The sequence below is a fragment of the Pipra filicauda genome, unplaced genomic scaffold (assembly GCF_003945595.2).
Source record: "Pipra filicauda isolate LSUMZ 115617 unplaced genomic scaffold, ASM394559v2 scaffold289_size944018_pilon, whole genome shotgun sequence".
Lineage (NCBI taxonomy): Eukaryota > Metazoa > Chordata > Aves > Passeriformes > Pipridae > Pipra > Pipra filicauda.
The window spans coordinates 883,553-904,969 of NW_024104408.1; the positions used below are offsets into that span (position 1 = coordinate 883,553).

A 21,417-nucleotide genomic window follows, 5' to 3' on the forward strand; every position below is an offset into this window, starting at 1 on the left:
TGGAGGTATCCCCACACTAGGTACTTGCCCATCAAAGCTGGTCTTTGTGTGGTTCTGTGTGACACAGATGTAGTGTTAGCAGAGAAAGGGTTGCTCTGTGCATGCACACCCGTGTGTGCATCTATCCACACTGATTTCTCCCTTCATCCATGACAAATTGCCAACAAGGTTTCTGCCTATTGATACACTCCTACTATAAAGCAAATAACAAACAGTATTGTAGGTATCAAAGACTAAATCCACAGTGCTCAGACAGCTGGCAGGGATTTAATACTGAAACATGGATCAGGAGAAGACAAGCCGTTGCCCTGCGAGGTGGCTGTGTGTGAGCTTTCAGCTGAAGCACAGCATCCATGCAGGAATCATTGTTGGCCCCTGCAGGTGTTTTGCAGGAAACACATCCAGCAGATCCCTGCCAGAGAGCAGGAGATGTATTGCCAAGAAACTCATGGGATTTCTGTTTTTTTTGCTGGCTCCCAGACCTGAACCTCCCAATGGCAGGAAACCCATTTCTGGGCTGGTTCAGCACCAAAGGCCATCTCTAGTGAAGAGGAGGATGGCTCCATCGCAGCTGAAGGTGGGCGGTTCATGGGCTCCCTCCTCATCCCTTCAATAGCCCTTTGGGGGATAAGATCAGGGGCACTTCAAGACCACGGAACTTCAGCCTGGAGGGACTTCGGTGGAAGGGTCATCTCTGGAGCTCCTTGCCCAAGGCAGGCCACCAGGAATGGAAGAGCAGAAGCAAAGAGCCCTGGTGTGGTGGATCATGCCCACTGAAGGGTAAACTCAGGTGTGGCAAACTGATTCCTCCCTCCATGGGGAAGCTGCATCTGCCAGGATCGAAGATTTCTCTCAGTGGATGCACACAAAGGCAGGAAGAGAGGTCCAGCCAGGAGCTACTCCTGGGAGACTGTGGTGTTTTTGTCATGTCTGATGATGTGGGATAGGGAGCCAGAGGTCTCCTTCGTCTTTGGGTAGTAGAGGATGACCAGCCAGATGAATATGAAGATTCCTGCAGGGAAAGGAATACAAACACTCAGCAGCAGCAGGAGATGGTGGGAAGCATCTTGCCAGGATGCTGACAGCGTTTCCCTGCTGCTTCCAGGGAATTCTCCCAGCTCACTCCTGCCCCCCATACTTCAGGTGAGCCATTTGGCTGGGACATGCCAAATGTCCCTAATCCTCTGCTGAGGAATGACTTTCTTGGAGGAAAATATCCCCCATGGAGTGGATGTGGTTGGAAGCATGAGCATCTCCATGCTGGCGGCTGGGACCTGCTGCTTGACATGGCCTGCCAGTCAGTGCTGGGAAGATGCTGGTGCCTTGGGACCCCTAGTCAACCCACTGCCAGGCTCCTGCCTCCTCCATCTTCCCCACCTGAGCTCAGGGAACCCAGCTCAGAGGCAGCACTGACCTTGGAGAGAGTTGAGGATGGTGAAGAGGTAGAGCACGGGCGCAGAGGAGATGCCATGGGTGAAGAATGCCAGGGCCCAGGTGGCTCCCAGCAGGCAGAAGAGCCCTGCTGCCACTAGGGCCACCTTCCAGGGCTTGCGGCCTCCCTGCACTGCCCCTGTGCCCTGCAAGCTGCAGCTCTTCTGGGTCACCACCCCAAGGAGAGCCATGTTGAAGAGGAATATGAGGCTGAAGTAGCCGCAGTTGGTGATGTAGTGGAGCAGGACATGTTTGGAAGTGATCCAGCACCTGAAAAGAGACAACCACAGTGCCTCCAGTGGTCCTGCAAGCCCCAGAAGCACTCATGGGAGCCTCCACATAGGGATGTTTCAGGAATGCAGGGACACTCTTGTGCTGGGGGGATTTTCCAAGGCCAGGATGAAGCAAGGGGACAGTGGTGCATATCCACCGCCCTCGTGTTGCTCAACTGGGAGGGATCCTGGGGAAGCTCCAGGTGGACCTTGGACATCCCTCCATGACCTGGAGGGCTGCAGGCATGGCCAAGGAAGCTCAGCATGACAGGTGGTGGTGGGGGTGGCGGATATGTTGTAATCACAATTAAGGAAGCAGAAGCATGGCATAAAGCCAAGCTGGATGGGTGCAATCCCTGACTGCTGCACTCCCAGCAGGACTGGGCTACCACTCCCTGTGCCAAAGGGCCACCTGAGCCCTGTGGGCAGTGGTGCACGCACAGGGCTATGACCTGGTGGTCTGTGGTCTGGATGCTGTACTCTCCGTAGCTGCCGATAGCTCCTGCCACTCCCACCACGAGAATGGGCAAGCCTGGAAAAAGGGAGACACACAGAATCACAGAATTGTTTAGGTTGGAAAGGACCTCTAAGATCATCGAGTGCAACCATTACTCCAGCACTGCCATGTTCACCACCAAAGCATGTCCCCAAGTGCCACACCCACCCATCTTTTGAACACTTCCAGAGATGGTGACTCCACCATTGCCCAGGGCAGCCTGTTCCAGTACCTGACTACCCTTTCAGTGAAGAAATTTTTCTTACTATCCAATCTAAACCTCCTAGTGCCCCCCTCTCCCCTAAGCTCGCCCCCAGGCTGGCAGTGCTCACCCCAGCCAAGCAGGCACAGCTTCGCCAGGTAGTGGTGGATGTAGACACCAAGGACCTTGACGAAGAGGAGGTAGAGCTGACAGCCCTCCAGCGCCGTCCAGGTGAAGCAGCAGAGCAGGCAGTAGTGGGTGAGCCCCCCCAGGACCTTACAGGTCTCCGGCTGGGTCCTCCCAGAGAGCCCACTGTTGAGCAGGAAGGCCAGGTTGAGGAGGAACAGGCTGCCCACGAGGTTCATGTGCAGCCCCAGGTTGATGCGCACGGTCTCCTCAAACCTGAACCTGCACCTGAGTGTTCCCAGAGGGACCAGGAAAGGTAGAGGTCACAGGTGAGCAGGGCCTCCTGCTGCATCACAGCAGGTCCATGCAGAGGCACCAGAATTGCCCCACATCTCTCCCAGCTTGACAAGTCCCCATGGAGCTGCTGGCACATCCTACCTTATGAAGAGGCAGAAGGCGATGGTGAAGATGGAAAAAGCCATGGCTACCCCACAGCCAGCGGTGGCAACAGCCATCAAGGCTTGTGCTGTGGGGCTGTCCAGAGCTGGGTTCTGCCAAACATGCACATGTTATGTTAGACAGGCCCCAGACCAGCCTAGAAAACCCAACTGCAGCTACCAGAGCCACAGGGCTGATAAACCCGGTGGACTGCTGCAGAGACCCCATACAAGCCCCCTGTCTGGCCAGCAAAAGGTCTTCAGGGGGAGCAAGGCAGTGGTGGCTCAGAGGAGATGCTCCCCAAGGTGCAGTGAGGAGTGAGTGAAGTGGACCACCATGACCACCCTCCTGGGAGACTTCACCAGGATATGGGATCTTAAGCCTTGCTGCTCCAGAGTCTGCATTAGGCTGGGGCCTTTTCTGGGCTGTCCTGCTCTGCTGACCTGCTGCTGCCCTCCTGAGCTGGGGCTGGGCTTGTGTTTGGGACCTGGGCTTGCCTGGAAACAGCTATAACTATCCCTGTGTGGCTACTCATGACACCAGAGGGGCCACCAAAGCGGGTGGGCAGCACTGTCAGGGCACAAGCAGGAGCTGTGGGGAGTGGGATCATCACCAGGAGGAGGGTGAAGAAGGTGAGATGGTCACAGGAGCAGACTGTCTTCTGGTCCCCAGGCTGTGTGACACATCCACTGCTGCGCCAGCCTCCTGCCTGCCCTGCAACAGGAAAGGAGTGACAACAAAGAGCACCAGGCACAGCCCCACACACCCGGCCCTGCCGAGGACTGTACCTTTGCTGGGATCCCAGAAGACACACTGCGGGGTGACATCCTGCCAAGAGGGACAGCGGCATCAACTGATGCCACAGTGAGGGGCACTGGAGAAGAGGTGGAGGGCGGACAGGGCTGACTTACACGGGGCAGCTGCCTGTGGGTGAAGGTGAGCTGCACAGGGTCCCGCAGCCCGGAGATGCTGGTGTTTCCCACTGTGATGCCCACCACGGTGTTGTCCAGGACCTGCCCTGCCTGGTTGACTTCCTGCATGGGGGCAACGTTGCCTGAGCCGAGCTGGTGTGTAGCAAGTGCCAGCAGCAGCAGAAAGGGTGCCAGCAGTGCCAGCTCATACCTTGAACATGCCAAGCTGCTGGATGTTGAGGACTGTCACCACCACACGCACTATCCGGCTACTCAGAGACCGAAATATCTCCCTAGGGAGATGGATTTTTCCTGCCTTCCCCTTCTCTGTGATGTTCAGCGTGCTGGGGCCCTGAGGCAGAGAAGAACAGTGAGAGGTTGCTGCTGGCAGGTTGCTTCTCTGCTTGGGACCCACCAACCTTGCTCCAAATTCAGCCAGAAGCCCTGTCTGAGGGCAGAAGGAGAGAAACTCATCCCCAGCAGCTAGAGACAGAGCTGGGAGTGGGACTCACAAGGTCCTCAACCCATGATCACCCATGCGTGGGACATCCATAGCTGGCAGAGCCTGTGGGTGGGCAGGAGGCCCAAAGTCACACACGTTCCTCCTCCTTTCCTACCTTACTCTCCCTGTGACCACCCATGTCTGCTGGAATGGCTCTCAGGGAGGGCTCTTTCCTCCCAAGCACCATTTCATGTGACTCCTTGCCAAGGGATGTTAAAGTTGATGTGGGTCCATGATGCAACCCCAGAACAGAGTGGAGGAAGAGCACAGCAGGGCACACCACACCCCAGGGCAGGGGCCGAGGGATGCTTGGAAAAGGGATGCTTGGAAGGTGTGGGACCTCCCAAGCGAGGGAGAGGGAAGGGCACATCTCACCTCCGTGGGGGAAAAGGTGATGAGAACATCACGGACGGCAGCCCTGCTGACATTCAGGAGCAGCTTCTTGAGCCCAACCAGTTGACTGTGCAGCCCCTGCACCTCCCTGCGGGACAGCAGGGCTGTGGGACTAGTGGATGCAAGGAGCTGAGCCCCCAGACCCTGCCATGGCCAGCCCTGCTGCTACCTGAACCAGCGATCCCGCAGGCAGGCACAGGCGGAGCTGTAGGAGCGCCCCAGCTCCGGGCAGCGCTGGGGCAGCTGGAGGATGCCAAACCCACGGCCCCGTTTCTTTGGCTCCACCGTCACGTTGCAGCACGAGAGGGAATCATCACCCCGACCCAGAGCTGGGGAGGATGGGAGCAGGGTGACCACCAGGCACCGCAGCACTGGGTGGGCACTGGGGTGAGGGTGGGGATGGGGGGCACCACTCACCGGAACAGCGCTCATTTCCCCCAGCAATATCTGGAAGAAGAGTACGTGAAGAAATGGAGGGAAAACCCCAAAATCTAGGGTGAGTCCTCCCCTTGCCCACAAGGGAAGGGGAGGCAGGAGAATCTGGCAGCTACCAGGTTTGAAAGGAACAGCTCTGCAGTTACATGGGCTTCAAAAACACCCAGACAGCCATCAGGGCTGGTGAGGACAAAACCACTGTGTCCAGCCCCCCCCAGAGGGATTGTAGAAGAGACCCTGGGCTGCTGGTTCCAGATTTTAAAAAATGCCCCAGCAGCAAACCCCCCAACTCCACTTGCCTCTGCCAGTTCTGCACATCCCAGCAGGGATTCTCCTTCTGGCCTGTCCACTTTTCAGGGTGAAACACCCCACCATGGTCTTTGGGTCAACACCTTCCCATGTGAAAACCTTCCCCTCAAGCCCATGGCACCCCCCACACCGAGGATGTCTGTCCCCCCCTCACCCACCACTCACCAGGCGCCATCAGGAGCAGCAGGATGGTGCCCAGGAACAGGTTCATGCTGCTTTGTGGGGTCTCCTGACCACCCCTGGCTGTCCCACCTCACTCCAGTCCCCTTGTCTCAGCAGCTCAGCTCCTCCCCAGGCTCTGCTGGGGCTTGTGGCCACTCCTGAGGCAACAGGGTCGTGTCTTCATTTCCTTTCTGAGAACCCCTCACGCCTTCCTGTGGGCTGGCAAGGGACCTCCTGCCCTGGCTCACAGCAACAGTGACAACTGTCAGAGCTGCAGCATTTCCCTCTCGGCTCCTTCCGCTCTCTGACGTGGGGCTTTTTGCTTTCCCTTTCTCTCCCCAGTCCTGCCAAGGGGTCGATGGCACCCACCAGCACAGTGACATGCTGAAGCATCCCCCTCCTAAACTGGGCATCACCACAAGCTGCTGGGATGAAGCATCCCCTTCCTGGGAAGGTGTCCCTGCCCCAGGTGAGTGCTGGAAGCTGGGTGGAGGGGGGATCAGCTGCAGCCAGAGCACCCTCTGGAAGGGGAAATGGTTGAACAGGAGATGCGGTGCTGCACTTGCAAGCAGCACAGCCAGGACAGCCAGGTTCTGCCTGGCCCCACAGCCACTGAAGGAGGCAACTCTTGTCCTGTGAAGTCTCCCTCTTTACATCTCTGTCCTCCACCAGCCTCCCTTTCTGGGTAGTGATGGTCCCTGGATTCCCAGGCCATTGGCATCTCCCTCCATCACGCCAACCCCTATGGCACCAGGCAGCCAGTGCTCTGCCAGGAGCAAAATTACCTGTCCCAGCTCAGAAGGATCCTACAGGCTGAAATGCCAAGTCCTGCCCTGGGAATGGGACAATCCCAGCTGAGGGATAGATCCCATTAGGGAGCCCACCAACGCACCAGGCAGAGACCCCAGGAAGCCACACTGTGAGAGGAACAACTTTAATGGGCACAAGTCCGGTGTGCAGGCATGCTCACTAAACTCCTTCACCATCCAAAAATAGACATTCAACAAAATAACAAAAATAGATTATTCCAGCTGCCAGAGGGTGTGGCAGGGGCAGAGTCATTCTGTCTTCCCTGGGGAAGGACCCTCATGGTGACCACCAGCAAGGGCTGAAGATGGGGCCTTTCCCAGCCATCATCCCTGGCCTCAGGGCATGGGAGAGGATGTCCGGAGGCCCCGTCCACTTTTTGCAGCCCTCATTGCCCAAGTGAATATCCCTCCCTCCTTTCTGCCCCAAAGATGCCAAGCCAGTCAGGATGCAGTGGGTGGGAAAATTGGGGAGGGGGCTGGCAGAGGCAAGGGGCGGCTGGTCCCGCTGCAGGTCCCTGGGCTCCTCACAGCCCTACGGGGCGGGTGCAGTAGCAAAGCAGGTGGAGTCAGTCCTTCCCGTGGCTGTCCTCGGCGCAGGGAGCCCCGGCACGGCACAGCCACCGCGGGGCTCAGCCAACGTGGCTGCTGTTGGGCTGCAGCTTGACGCTGTCGGAGCTGCACTGTGAGTCGGGGGACTTCCTCGCCTGCAGCACCATGGTCCAGTACCAGAGGAAGATGAGGAAGCCTGCGAGAGGGGAGAGGAAGGGTGGGTGAACCCCCACAAGACACCAACAGCAGCTGAGAGAGAGCCAGCCAGCCTGCCAGGGCTCCTCCCACACCTCATCACCATCCCACCAACACCCCATGAAAACCCTGGTGCCCTTCGGAGGAGCCCAGTGTCTCAGGCTCACCTTGGAGGGAGTTGATGATGGTGAAGATGTAGAGGGAGACAAGGCAGAAGACACCAGAGGTGAAGGAGAAGAAGATCAGTGCCCAGGGAATGCCCAGCAGGATGCTCAGCCCAAAGAGGGCCAGGACGTGCTTGAGCTTGTGGCCTTTCTTGTTCTGCCGGAGGATCTCCCGGACCATGGCCCCCAGCATGACCGAGTTAAAGAGGAACACCAGGCTGAAGAAACCCAGGTTCACGATGTTATGGATCAGGGGGCTCGTGATCCAGCAGCTGGAGGGAGGAGAAAGGGCAGAGGGTTACACTGTGTCATCACACAGGGACATGAGCTGGGAGGGTCTGGGGGAAGCACAAAGGTGTGGTGCCAACTCAGTGCCCAGGGTGGGGGGATCCCCCACCACACCCTGGCACAAAGCCCCAGAAAAGCCACGAGGGGGCCAAGGGAAGTCTGCAGGACACAGTGAAGGTTCAGCCAGTTGACTTTACCTCTGACCAGAAACAAGGCAAGGCGTTTCCCACGACTTACATGGTTGCGCTGGTGGATTTGCCATCAATGGATTCATAGACGGGGACGGAGAAGGGGCCGTAGTTTGTCCAGTTAGCCAGGAAGATCAGTGACACACAGAGGAAGGGGAATCCTGGGTGGCAAGAGCAGAGTGAAGTGGCTGCCCTAGTCCCTGGCTTTTGAACCTTCTGGGAGGACTTGTTGCCCCTTTCTCCCTGTGTAGAATAAAAACCAACATCCTCCCTCCCAACAGGGCACTGAGGGCAGAGCAGGCAACAAAGAGGCCTGGCTTAAGCCCTGGCCTGGGAGTGGGCTGTGCTGTGCTGACCCCAACCAGGGGTCTCCCAGGGATGTGGAACTTTAGCCCACAAAAGGTCATGAGATCTTCCTACCACAGCTTCCTGCCCAAAGCACAGCAGAGATGTGCGGGTGCTTCCTGCATCCAGCCCACCTCTCTGGGCTGCCCTGGGTGTTTTTTTCAGAAAGATAGGATCCCATTACTATTTAAAGACCCCAAGTGGTGGCTCTCACGTCTCTCTTGCTGGGTGACACCCTTGCTCTAGCACCAGCTTCTGCTCTCAGCCATTAAGTCCCCTTCTCCACCCCTCTGCTTTCAGACATCTGCTCCCACACAGCTATGTCTCCATCCCCATCCAGGCATTCCATACCCAAGTGCCCCTCCACCCTGTGCCCTGGGGGTGTCTCTGCCTCCCCTGTGCTCACCCCAGCCCACCAGGCAGAGCTTGAGGAGGAAGTGGTCATGGTAGGCGTTGAAGACTTCGATCACAAGCCGGTAGAGGTTGTAGCCCTCGATGCCCATCCAGGTGAGGCAGCTGAGAAGGGAGAAGTGCAGAAACAGCCCCCCAGCTCTGCAGACTGCCTCGCTGCTGCTGGAAGCCAAGTGCTCGGAGATGAGGAAGGTCATATCCAGGAGGAAGATGGCACCCAGCAGGTTCATGTGGATGTGCATGCTTGTGATCTGGTCTCGCTGTTTGCTTCTAGAGAATAGAAGGGTGCAGACCTCACCACCATGCCTGGCCCGGCCCTTGGTGCCCCACAACACCCCACAGCTTCACATGGGTCCTTGAAAAGATCTTTACAGGCTTCTGCTTGCTGGGTCCATAACAACAACCAAGCAGATTTTCCAAAATCATTGAAAAGAGAGGTGTTTCTGAGCACCCTGCAGGAGGCCTGACCAAGGGGGCGGTTTCTGGAGAGGAGAACTCTGCTTTCTTCAGGCCTGGCTCCTTCATCATGCTTCCAGCCAGGCCATCAGCTGCACTTGGAGAGCTTGTGCTCCACCAGGGGTTCATGGCAAGGGACAGGACACAGACAGGGAGCGTGGTGTGAACCATCAGACTGTACCTGAAGTAGAGGAAGACAATGGTGCAAATGGACGCCAAAGCTGAGATCAGGCACCCGATGTAGGTTATGATGCTCAGGTAATGCCTGTGCACGTAGGTGATCTCTGGGGAGGATACCTGAGGAGAAGGAGGAAGGAGAGACGGTGAGGAAGAACAGCCAGTGGGAACAATGTAGAGAGCTGTGGGAAGGTGCTACCCACCATCAGCACAGCAAAGTAGGTGAGGTGGTTGCACCTGCACTCGGTCTGGCTGCTCCCCGTCACTGTTGCACAACCATAGCTGTCCCAGCTCCCAGAAGCAGCTGTGCAGGAGAAAGGGAGAGTGTCTGGTGAGCAGCAGGAACATCTGCCTCGGGTTCACGGATCTTTAGGGCAAGGAAAGAGGTAGGACAAGGATGAGGGGTCCCAGCTTGTCCCAGGCCACGCACATGTACTCAGATAGCCCACTCAGCACCAGAACCCATTCCTAGGGAAGGGGAAAGCACTTAGGTTAGCTATGGAGGGAAAAACCTGACATCAACCCTGTGGGAATGGTTTGTGGAGCTGGAGCAAGGAAGGGAGGTGCAAAGCAACCTGCACTCTTACCAGCGGGGCTGTGGTACCTTGCAAAAGGGGCAAAGGCAGTGCCTGGCTTCACACCCAAGGGCAGGGGCACTCACCAGTGATGTCCTCCCGCCAGAAGACACACAGTGGGGTCACATTCCTCTGCAATGACAAAACCATGGGCCCTGGTCAGGATGCAGCTGTGGGTTTGTTGCCAGCACGTATGATAGGGGAGAACATGGGGCAGGAGGCAAGATGATCTCAGGAGACAAACCAACCCCTACAAGGCACCTGATGGAGCAGATACCTCCTTCCAGGTCCCCTTTTCCAAACAAGGGGTTCAGCTTTGAGCAGGCACCTGATAGGGCCATGAATGAGCCAAAGGATTGTTAGCTGAGAGTGTTTCCCAGCCCTGGAGACTGTGCTGGAGGTGACACACCTGCCATGCAGCATCTCCTGGACAGGTGGAGGCAGTGCCACCCCCAATGCACACAGTGAAGCTGTGATCATGAGGCAGCCCCAAAAGACACAGCAGACCCTGCACAGGCAGGCCAAGGGCATGGACCTGCTGGATTGTGCCCACTCTCTAAGCTGGCAGGGCCCGAGCCTTCTTTGTCCCTCCATTCCTGGTGGGATCAGGTTCAACGAGGCTGTGTCCCCACCTACCGGCAGCTGGTCATGGTAGAAAGTGAGGACCACTGGGTCAGAGAGGTTGGCTACCACCGTGTCCAACAGGGAGATGCTGACTACCCTGTCTCCCAGGATGTGGCTGCTGTTTTCATCCTGTTGGAGAAAAAGAGGAGGCAGTGGCAGTGTGGGAAGGGAGAGCTGCTGGGTGTGAGAATCCCCAAGAAGGAGGTCCCAGGACTCTTTCCCCATCACGCTTCTTGGGCAAGCTCATCTTTGAAGCATCTTCTCTGAGCAAGCACCAGCACCTTGGCCTGGGTGCCATCCCTGCTGCCCTGCACCACACACACTCCACCGTGCCACGTGTGTGGGCATTACCTGGAACATGGTTTGGTTGTTGATGTCCATGAGGAGCACCCTGTGCTCCACCACCTCATCCCTCTCCTTCACCATCATGAACAGGCTGCTTGGCAAGTCCACCGTGAACCCATGGACCTCTCCACCCTCCTGCAAGGAAAGACTCGTCAGGAGGGAGTTTGGGAGGTGAAGCAGTGGGCCAAGAGCACCAGAGCAGGCTTTCCAGGACCCACCTCTCTCTGGGAAGCAAAGGCCAGGTGCTGAGGATCCTGAGCGGGCTGGACCCTCAGGACAGTTGCATGCACAGTGGCCTTCCCAAAGGTCTGGTTCTGCCCTTCGAGCTCCACCTTGGCCAGCGTCTTCTCCAGCTCCCCAAGTTTGCTATCAGGGAAGGGGTGCAGTGAGCAGGAGGCAGTGGACACGCATTGGCAGCAGCAGGAACGGCGCGAGCCGGGAACTCACCGCCGGAGCGTCTGCTGCTCCGTGGCTCCCGTGGCTGGGGCCAGGGGCTGGGCAAGGAGGCTGTCCAAGGCAGTGAGCTGGTCCTCCACGTCTTGCTCCCAGACGGGCATACTCTCCGGAGAGGCTGATGGAAAGGAAATGCCGTGAAATACATTGGCAGAACTGGCTTCCTCGTGCCCAAAACCAAGTGGGCGCGGCCCTTGGGGGAGCAGAAAGCAGATGGCTTCAAGCTGGCCCCAAGCTGGGGAAGCTGATGGTCACCCAAACCCAGAGAGCTTTCCTGCCACCCACAGCTTGGCTCCCACCAAGTCCACTGAGACTAGGTTGATGGAGACAGAACCCCGAGAGGCCACTGCAAAGCCCACAGTTTCCCAGGATTTTAGGGAGCAAAGCACTTCTGAAAATCTCCACCTCCATCTTTAGGGATCCCAGGTACCAAGCCTATCTTTGGGCTGCTTCAAGCAAACCTACATCCCCTTCCATCACCCTTCAGCTCTCTTCACATCACCAGGCTAAACCATATACTGGGACACCACCAGTGCTCTGCTGATGGCTACAGAATGGGCTGGGGATGAAACAAACCTTTCATTTCCTTAAAATAACGTTGAATTGCCTTTACCAGGGAAGAAGTATTCAGCTCTAGCATCAAGGGAGGTGTTCTTCCCGTCCTTCGAGATGTAGGACACGTTGAAGATGATCATGCTGGTTCTCTCAGTCTTCTGACTCTCCTGTCCCTTGGTGATGCTGCTGGATGGGTCCCCACCCAGGAGGATGCTCTGCTTCCCATACACCAGCTGCAGGGTCCTGTTGGCCTTGAACCAGTAGACACAGAAGCGGTACCTGCCCAAGGTGGGGGGCAAGCTGTACTTGTAGTAAGAGTTTCTCCTGTTTGGCAAAAAGGGCCTCCTTATTATCAGTGCCTGGGCTGTGTTCTCGATGGAGATGGTGGCGGGGCCGTGCTCGTAAATGACAGAGCTGCTCTGGGTCTGGTTTCGGTCCCCGCAGAAGTGGAAATCCTCTTCCTTGTGGCCACTGGCTCCCACCCCTGGGTTGCACAAGCACACAGAGACTCTGGTTTAGCCACCCCCAGCAAACACTGCATCCCCACACCAGCTGTCACATGTGGCACACCGGGTTCTCCACCCCAGTCATCCCAAGCTTGTCCTGGACCGGCTGCACAACATCAGCCACCTCCCCGATGTCACAGCCACACTGGGAGGATCTGCCAGGGCCCCATGGGCAACAGGACTCCTGTCTTTCAGAGGCACCCTCTCCCATGTGCCACCACTCACACTGACAGAGACTGACAGAGTCAGTCTCTATCCCCAGAAGGGAAGGATGGAGACCATCTCCTTTCCCAGGAAAGGACACATCCTGCCCAAGAGACCCATCAGAGGCTCATCAGCCCATGACATGTTTTACCTCTGTGGAAGCCACAGCTGCAAACACCCCTTGGTGCCCCTCAGCTGATTTTTTGGGGCTGCCAGTTACTTCCAGCAGCCCAAACCCAGCTCACCATCCCAAAGCAGGACATAGTTGAGGCAGTCTACCTTGGAGGGGGGAGAGAAGGAGCAAAAGGAGGACCTTCATCCTGGGCAGCTTTCTGCTTTGGCTTGGCCTTCAAGGTGACAGCAGAGCCTGGAAGGGCACAAAAGAGAGGGGCCACATGAGTATTTGGGTATCCTCCATGCCATGGGGTCAGGACTGGAGAGCAAAGGCTGTGCAGGCGGGACACCAGCCGGTGTCACGGCCAGCTCCATGCTGCCTCTGCCACCAGGAGGAGCCAGGAGCACCAAGCATTCCACCTGGCTGTGGGCTGGAAGGATGGCAGGAAGCTCCCGAGCTCTTGGCACAGAGAGGGTGCCCCCCCACCCCAGCACAGGCCAACGACTCCTCATGGGAGGGGTCCCCTCTTCCGCTCACTGCTCCACATCTCAGTTCAGGCGTTGGCTTCTTATCAGGAGTGATAGGAACAGAAGGAAACTGTGGCTTCCTAATTTGCCAGCCCTAAAATTATTTTCTCATGTGCTTTCAGCTCCTGTGGATTAACTGAGGAGCCAGACACGTCGCAGACTGATCCATCATTTCAATCTGACAGAACCAGGCTCTCCCAGGCACATCCTGGTGATGCCAACACAGCAACCATGGCTGCCCAAATTCCTTCTGCCCCTCATGACCAGGCAGGCCACACCCTCTGCAGCCCCTTTGCCCATCCCTTCACCCAGCACTTTTCACCCCCACCGCCCTTTTCTTTGTCTTTAGTGACCTACACCCAGGCCAGCGCTGAGCACCCTTGGGTGCTGTCACACCCCTGCACTCACCCAGCCACAGTCCTCGCACCCACAGCCTTTCTCATCGCACTTTCCGCCTGCCCCAGGCCACAAACTCCATCTCCAGCACTGCTGGGAGGTACCAAGTGTCACCCCGTCCTCGCCCTGCTGTCACCTCAACGATGGGATCAACGCTGCCCCTCAGGGTGGGACAACATCAGTGGGGGGCTTCCGGACCAGCTGGTCCAGCTAAACACTTGCCAATGCACAAAGTGAAGCTGACATTCTGTCTGCCACTGCTGCACCCCACTCCTGCACCACCCTCAAACATCCTCTCAGAACCCACCGAGTAGTTGAGTCCTCTTTTGTTTGAGTGGGTGCTGGGGCCCCAACCAGCATCACCTGCAAAGGCTCCTGATCTCTCCCAGGTGCCCAAGGGTCATCAGATGGGAAGGTGGCGAGAAAATCACTTGCTTGAAAACTCATTAGCAGGTTTCTCCCACCAGCACAGGCTTTGTCTGGAAGTTTCTCTAGCCAGCACAGATCCAGGGCGTATCCTGCACCAGTGTACAGCCCACTCCCTGTCCCTCCCCATCTGCTCCTTGCAGTAGTTTATCACCAGCAGACGGGGGCTTCGGGTTGTTAATTAACCTGCTGCCATGGCTGTAACTGAGTGATGCTAATGAGGTTCCCCAGTGTGGGCTTGGAGGGTATGGCACAGACACGACTTGGCAGCAGTAAATGGATTTGGATGGGGCTGGCATCCCAGCACTTTGCCACACACGTGGAAATCATGCAAATATATCCAAAAAACACAGATCGAGGGTGGCAAAATGCCACTGGTAATGGAAAATACCTGGATTGCTTAAAAGCAATAAAGCAGCACATGAATGCCAACCATGTTGTGGTGGCAGCGACCCAGCTTGCCAGGAAAGCATCCCCTCGGGATGGGGAATGCTGAATCCCAGTGAGGCTTCAGCCCATCCCACCATGCTGGCATCTTTAAGACTGTGTTGGGATGATGGGAGGACAGGATCAGCCCCTTTCAGCCGTTACTCAACAGGGACCAGAAATCCCTGTGGGAAAGTGGGTGGGAGAGCTGGTATTTCCCCTTGGAGCCCTATATGGTCCTGCTCGACCTGACGCCAATTGCTGTTTCCTGAGCTGAACAATAGCGAGAGAAAATCCCCCGAAAATGGTTTTGCAGTGGGAAAACACTGCTTATCACATGTTGGTGATAAGCAGTAGCAAAGGTAGCTGGATGCACCAAGTTCACGTCAGGGATGAATCCTGCCTTGTCATCTTCCCATTCCCACATGGCAGAGGAGAAAAATTTCTGGTTTGGCCTCAGAATCAGCTGGATGATGTACGAATGCCAGATGATGTAGACAGGGCTACACAGCTACACAGCTTGGAGCAGGCTTCCTCACTGCCAGCATAGAGGGAGGCTCAGCCCTGGGCACCAGGTCATATCCTCACATCACCATTAAAAGTACATGCTAGTCTTGGAAAGAAAGGCCAAGGAATTATATTGAGGCCTCTAAACCTGTAGGTAAATAGGGGGGAAGAAAAGACTAAAAAACCCACCAAAACCGCCTGGTGTTTACTACTACCTTACTGCTCTCTGGATGACTTGGCAGTAGGTATTTAAGCTTTTAGAGGTGGCACGTGGCTTTGGATATGACGTTATTTTCCAAGGAGAAGGGAAGATGCTCTGACTTCTCAAACAAACACCGGAAACGGGGAGATCCAGGGCTTTTATCTGTTTTCCTTCCAGGTCCGTCAGGAAAGTGACGCTCCTCGAGATGAGCCTGCAGTTCGTCACCTCATCCTATTACCCAGCAGGGACTCGGGAACAAGATGAGTAAACTGTGGCACAGAGAGGCAAGCCAGGACAGGCTCAGGGAGATGCAGAACAGCTTTGCACAACCAGCCCACCACAGACAATGTGCCCTACAGCTGGACCTGCCTGAGGAGGTGGGGACCCCGTCGAGGTCCCTCTGCAAAGGGGATGCCTCAGTGCTGGTCATCTGGGAGCTTCACAAAGTGCCCTTGTCCTTGGCCAGTGGTGTGTGTCCGCAGGGGCCGTCCCCCCTGTTATTCATGGCATTGGCATGTGATTCCCGTCACCGGTGGGTGGCAGGGGCCGACCCGGCGCGGTTGTTAATGCCCGAGGAGCCGCGGGGCAGCTGCGGCAGTGCCGCGGTGCCAGCCCGTGCCGCGGGATGGGGTGCAGCAGTTCGGCCTTTACCCTGCGGTGTTGCACAGAACACCCAGCACTTTCAAGATGAGTCTTGCCAGCAGGACGAAACCAGACCTGATGAAGATTCCCATGGGAGCAGCACAACTCCCTGCCAGATCTGTCCTTTGCCAGCCACTGGCAGCCAGCCCTTCCCACACAGACATGGGGAGAACCGATGGGAGGCTGGCACAGGCACCTGCCAGTGCCCAGGGCTCTTGAGACGGAGCATTTGCTTAAAGCTTGGCCTTAACATTCAAAAATTTTCAAAAGTTTCCGTTTCCTAAAAGCCACCACAAACACAAATTTCACAGCAAACTAACCCAGTGCTTCCTCCCATGCCAGGGTAACAGAGCACCCACTCAGTGGTATGCAAAGCCTGCGGCTTCGGCAGTAGCAACACACGTTCTGCGAAGGACCAGGTACCCCTGTGGTGGTCTGAGGGCTGCTGTGACACAGGAGCAAAGCCGTGCAGGGTGTCCTGCCCCAGCACCCCACAGCACCTCGCTGGCCACAGAGGATACAGACAGCTGTCCTCTGGCACACTCCCACCACTCAGCCTTCTTCGGGAGCAACCCCCGGTCTCCTCTTGCAGATAAGCTCTACCTTCCCTTCACCCAAACCAACCCTTTGGGTTTTAAACAGCTTCCAAAACACCCCGTCCCCCTCCTGGGTCTTGTCTCCCTTCACATGAGCGAGGTCCCCATTGCCTTCCTGTGCCGCAGGTGCCAGGGAAAAGGAGGTGCTGGGCAGTGCAGAGCAGCTCAGGACCACCCTATATCAAGCTCCCAGGTATTTGGCACAGAAAGTACTTATCCTGGAGCTTGGTGAGGGCAAAGTCTGCAGCACCCAAGGAGTCAGGTAAGAGACCGTAGCCCCCCGGGATTTCTGCCAAACCCCAGCTGTTGGGTGAGCTGATGGGAAAGGAGTTGGCGCATCGGAGCCCTCCTAAAAAACAGGCGTTGACAGGCTGCACCCAGCTGGTCCCATGCAGACATTGGCACGCCGGGAGTCACCCAGCCTGCTGCCTGAAAACCCCACAACACTGTCCCTGTGACACCCACGGGTTCCACCACAAGGTGCAGGATGGCTGTTCCCAGGGATCTCCATTCAGGCAACACGCAGTTGCTGGTAAACCTGTTGCTCCGCGAATAGCAGCCCCCAGGCCGTGGGATTAAAAGCTGGACTGGAACCAAGTATGCAGCTTTTTTAGTCCTTGGCTTAATTCACATGGGAGCTGTGAACCCAGCAAGGGGCACGGCAAACCCCACTCTGGCTGCAGTCTCAAGCTCAAAGGATTTGCCCCCCCAGCTCCAAAACACTCCTGGCTCCCTGCTGGCGCTGGAGCTTGGAGGGGGGTTACTGCAGCCCTCAGACCATGAAACGAGCTTTGGCTGCCTTCCCTCCTCAACAGCCATTCGGATTTGCTGCCAGGAGGTTATTCCAGGAGACTTCATTTCAGTTCTCCAGCTGGCCTTGCTGGGTTTTGCTGGTCCCTCTGGAGGGGCAGCTCAGGCAGTGGGCAAAGATCACCCCAAGCATCCCACATTTCATATCCCACAGCAGCATGCCAGGACCGGCAACAGCAAGCTGGGATGTTGCAGGAGGAATCCCCCCAACAGGCATTTTAGGGTAGGGAGCTCACTCTGTCGAGGCACGCCACCAGTCCCACGGGATGCTGCGCCCTCCACCAGGAGGGAGGAGGGGAAAGAATGAGGTGTGCTAGTGGTTCCCACATGGTGGGAAGCAATGGCCACACGCCGGGCCGGCGGCCGGGGGCTTCGTGGGGCTCAGCCCTGCCGTCGGCAGCAGCCAGGAACAGCCGGTCCCGGACAGCTCGGGGGGCTTTGTGGCTCCACGGCCCGGGAATCCGGCTTGGCTCCGGGGCAGGCGAGAGCGAGCCCCACGTAGCAGGGATGGAGGTTGGTTTCACAGACAACTGACTGCACCTTGGCCACGAGCAGAGACCCCGGGCCATGCCCAGCCGGAGGCAGCACACCCACCACTGCGCCCCCGCATCCCCATGGAGACCCCTCCGCTCCATCCACCCAGGCTGCTCCCTGCCCGAGCACCCCGGTGCCACCAACCGCGCGGAGCCCCCGTGTCCCCCCAGCCCTGCTGGGCTGCCCCAGCGCTGGCTGAGCCCACCCCGCTCACCCCCCACCCTGCGGGTGCCTCCCGCCGCTCTGCCCGCGCCCGGAGCACCGCACCGTCCCCTCCGCTGCCGGTGCCCTCCCGCCCGTGCCCGGCCAGCGCCCCTCACCGCGAACCCCTGGGACCCCCACGGCGAACACCGGACGCCCCGATCTTCCCCCGGCTCAGCCGCTCCCCGCTGCCTCCATACCTGGGCTCGGGGCGGGCTCGGCTCGGCACCGCCCGGCTCCTCACAGCCCGGTTCGGCTCGGCACGGCACCGCTCGGCTCTGCTGGCACGGCTCGGCTCAAAACCACTCGGTACCTCGCATCCCACTCAGCTCAGCGCGGTGCCCCGGTACCAGCGGCCCCGCCCCGGCCCCCCCGGCGGGCGGTGACTCAGCGGGGCGGGTCCGGGACTGGTGGCTTCGCATCGACCCCTCCGAGACCCCCCGAGATCTCTGCGGGGGCCGCGGGTCACCGCCCTCGGTCACGGCACCTGCCCAGTTCGGCTCAGCTCGGCTCGGTTCTGCACGGCTCGGCACGGCTCAGCTCGGCTCGGCTCCGCTCGGCACGACACTGTTCGGCTCGGCTCAGCCCGGCTGGGTTCGGCTCGGCTCAGTTCAGCACCTCACAGCCCAGCTCGGCCGAGACCCTCCTAGCTCGCTGCGGGGGCTGTGGGACCACCGCCCTCTGTCACAGCCGCCCTCTGCTCGGCTCGGCTCAGCTCAGCTTGGGAGCACCGGGCTGGGATGACCGGGCTGGGAGAACCGGGCTGCTTCACCCCTCCCGGCGGGCACGGGCACCAGGATGGGCTGGGGGACCTCGGCTGGGGAGAGCCGGGGGTGCCGTGTCCCGCCGCCCTTCAGCTGCGGGCTGGCGAGCATCCAAGGGCAGGCCGGAGCTGGAGGAGCCGGAGCCAGGCGGCTGCACGCCTGACTGCCAATGGGATTAAAAAATAACAATTAATGGGAAAGCAGCCGGGACACAGTGTCCCGGTGACCCCTGTCCCGCTCCCCGCAGGGAGCGAGGGAGGCAAGGAGCTGGGCAAGGAGCCCAGGCCCCAGGTGGGGGGTGCAAGGGAAGGTTCCCCCATGGAACCCCGTAGAGCAGGTGGGCTGGGATGCGGGGTGTAGAGCCTGGATGCGACCACCAGGCTCCCACCACACATCCCAAGGCTGGAGATGGGCACCCTGGCCCTGGCTGTCAGGTCCCGGTGGGAGCTGAGGTTGGAAGCGTCAAGGCAGCAATGGGTGCTGTGGGAGTGGGTAAAGCTGCTGCTAAGCAGCGCCTGCATCCAGCCCTTTGTGTGCTCTGGGAAGCAGCCGGGCCCGGAGAAAGCCGAGACGCAGGGAGCGGAGGGAGGAGGGTGGCGGGGAGGGCTCCGGGAAGTGCCCTGTGTAAATAGTTGCTCTTGCAGATATTTTTTTTCAATGGCTTGAATGAGACTTTTCTTTCTGCAGGGGGAAGGGTGGAAATAACTTCCCTCTCCGGCAGAAAAGGTGATTGGACCTTGATCCATCACAACACAAGGATTGTGTCACCAGAGGTGCCATGGCTGCGCTGGGATCCCTGGAGCAGGGGGCATCCTGCACTCTTGCATCACCTCCCCAGCTCGGTTTAATTTCCAGCTCCAAGCCCTGAATTTCCCCGGTTCCCTCGGGACAAGGCTCCCATGGGAAGCAGCTCACGTGGCTGGACCGTGGCTAACTAGGCCGACCATGGCTAACACAGCCGCCTTTGAAGCCCGGCCGTCCCCACGCCTCGGGGAGCTGGGCCGGCTCTGAAAAGCACGCTCATGGCAGGCGGAGCCACGGGAGCATCGCGGTGAGCCAAGCCTCCCACTGTGGGTCATCCCGACCGGCTCCTTCGGGAAATGCCATAAATCCACCTCCTGGGAATAACGCTGCTAAACCTAGCAGTGGCTCCTGCAGGATTAGGCTCTCCTGGGGAGGGGAATTAGGTGCAGACCCCTCTTGCCAATGAGAAAAGGACTTTTTTCTGCTTTTTATGGAACAAAGAGCCTTTTGTCCGCACTTGACGTTATCAGGAGTTATTTTTAGGTCAACGCCTGCACTTGTTGATGTTGTCTGGGATTATCTGTAAGTCGACAGGCCGTGCTGTGCCTTCAAAGAAGCTGGCTGAGCACAGAGAGGGAGGAAATCCTTGTGTTGTCCCTTGCAAGGGACATTTGCCCTTGGGCACAGGCCAGCGGCAGCGCTCCCTCAGCCTGATAAGCGTTTATTGCTCAAGGTGGGGAATTCCTAAAAATCATAAAACTTCCCAAGAGTCCTAAAAGGTCCTAAACCTCTTAAAGCTCTTAAATATGCTTAAAGTTCCTAAAAGCACCTAAACCGCTTAAGAAACTCCTAAAAGCCTTAGAAGTTCCTAAAACCCCTGAAAGATCCTAAAATCCCTTTAAGTTCCTAAAAGTCCTGAAAATTCATAAAAGCCCCAATAGTTCCTAAACCCCTAAAAGCTCCTAAATATGCCTAAAGATCCTGCAAGCCCTAAAAGATCCTGCAAGCCCTAAAAGCTCCTAAATATGCTTAAAGTCTCTAAAAGCCTTAGGAGTTTCTAAACCCCTTAAAAGTTCCTGAAACCCCAAGAAGTTCCCCAAAAGCCCTGAAGTTCCTAAAACCCCTTCAATTTTCTAACGGCCCTAAAAGCTCCAAAAGAACCTTAAAGCTTCCAAAACCTCCTAAATCTTCCTAAAAGCTCCTCAAGGCCCCGGTGCTGGCGGCAGACAGGCGGGAACGTGCTGGCAGAGTGGTGGGACGGGCAGATTACGGCAGGAGAGGGCACGTCCCACCAGTCTGCTGCCAGACGAGGGGAGACAAGTGTGGGCAGGGGTGCCCTGGCACCGTCTGCAGCCAAGGGCTGTGCCAGCCCCACTGCCAAGCGGTGCCAGCCCCAGCCCGGGGTGCCCAGACCTCCCTTGAAGCCTCATGGTGCTCCCAGCGGAGGTGTGACTGCGAGTAGGGCTCGGCCTTGCTCTGGCAGGAGGACGAGGATGAGGAAGAAGATGAGTGCTGGTGGGAGGGGATACCTGCAGATCTCTCATCCGAATCTGGTGAGCAATGTCAGGGCAGCTTTGGGAGTCTCGGAGGATGGTGATCCCAGGGGATCGTCACTGCTGCCTGTGAGTGGCTGAGGGTGCTCGCGTTCCCCCGTTGCTGCTGCTCCGCCTCCCTCAGCCTTCCTCTTGGAAATACATCGGATGGGGAGGTGGATCCCCCCCCCCCCAAAGTCGGGGTTTCCTCTGTCAACAATAACAGCGACTCAGCAGGTGCCAGGGCTGTAAAACCCAACTGTAGGCAGAGCAATAAATATCCCGGATTATTTGTTTAGGCTCGGCTTTGCAAATAAACTCCCAGTGATGTCAGGGGAATCTGGGGGGAAATTGGTCCCCGGAGGGTATCTGCACAAGCACCAGGTGAGGATGGTCCCACGAGATGCAGGAATCAGGCTCATCAGCTCCCTGGCAGCCAAGTCCCAAAGGCAGGTCCCAAAATGGAACCAAGGT

The 21,417-nt window shown here is 57.7% G+C and overlaps 2 protein-coding genes across 2 annotated transcripts; both read right to left on the reverse strand.

The window, feature by feature from the left end:
• Positions 1 to 896: 896 nt before the first annotated feature.
• On the reverse strand, positions 897 to 5,861 carry ADGRG3 (adhesion G protein-coupled receptor G3). The gene is given in 13 exon segments (XM_027734015.2): positions 897 to 1,012; positions 1,415 to 1,701; positions 2,145 to 2,235; positions 2,532 to 2,815; positions 2,966 to 3,078; positions 3,579 to 3,679; positions 3,754 to 3,793; positions 3,877 to 3,999; positions 4,088 to 4,228; positions 4,754 to 4,859; positions 4,941 to 5,100; positions 5,189 to 5,218; positions 5,681 to 5,861. Coding segments are annotated over 13 exon segments (1,773 nt in total).
• A 734-nt stretch (positions 5,862 to 6,595) lies between these two features.
• LOC113994699 (adhesion G-protein coupled receptor G1-like) lies at positions 6,596 to 18,701 on the reverse strand. The gene is made up of 14 exons (XM_027734040.2): positions 18,104 to 18,701; positions 12,801 to 12,888; positions 11,870 to 12,295; positions 11,251 to 11,374; positions 11,022 to 11,169; positions 10,810 to 10,938; positions 10,471 to 10,587; positions 9,921 to 9,966; positions 9,463 to 9,563; positions 9,264 to 9,379; positions 8,622 to 8,896; positions 7,920 to 8,031; positions 7,398 to 7,666; positions 6,596 to 7,231 (listed from the first exon to the last, which is right to left on the reverse strand). The coding sequence occupies exons 2-14, from the start codon at positions 12,838 to 12,840 to the stop codon at positions 7,116 to 7,118; spliced, it is 2,019 nt and encodes a 672-aa protein (XP_027589841.1). The 5' UTR covers positions 12,841 to 12,888; positions 18,104 to 18,701; the 3' UTR covers positions 6,596 to 7,115.
• Positions 18,702 to 21,417: the final 2,716 nt, after the last annotated feature.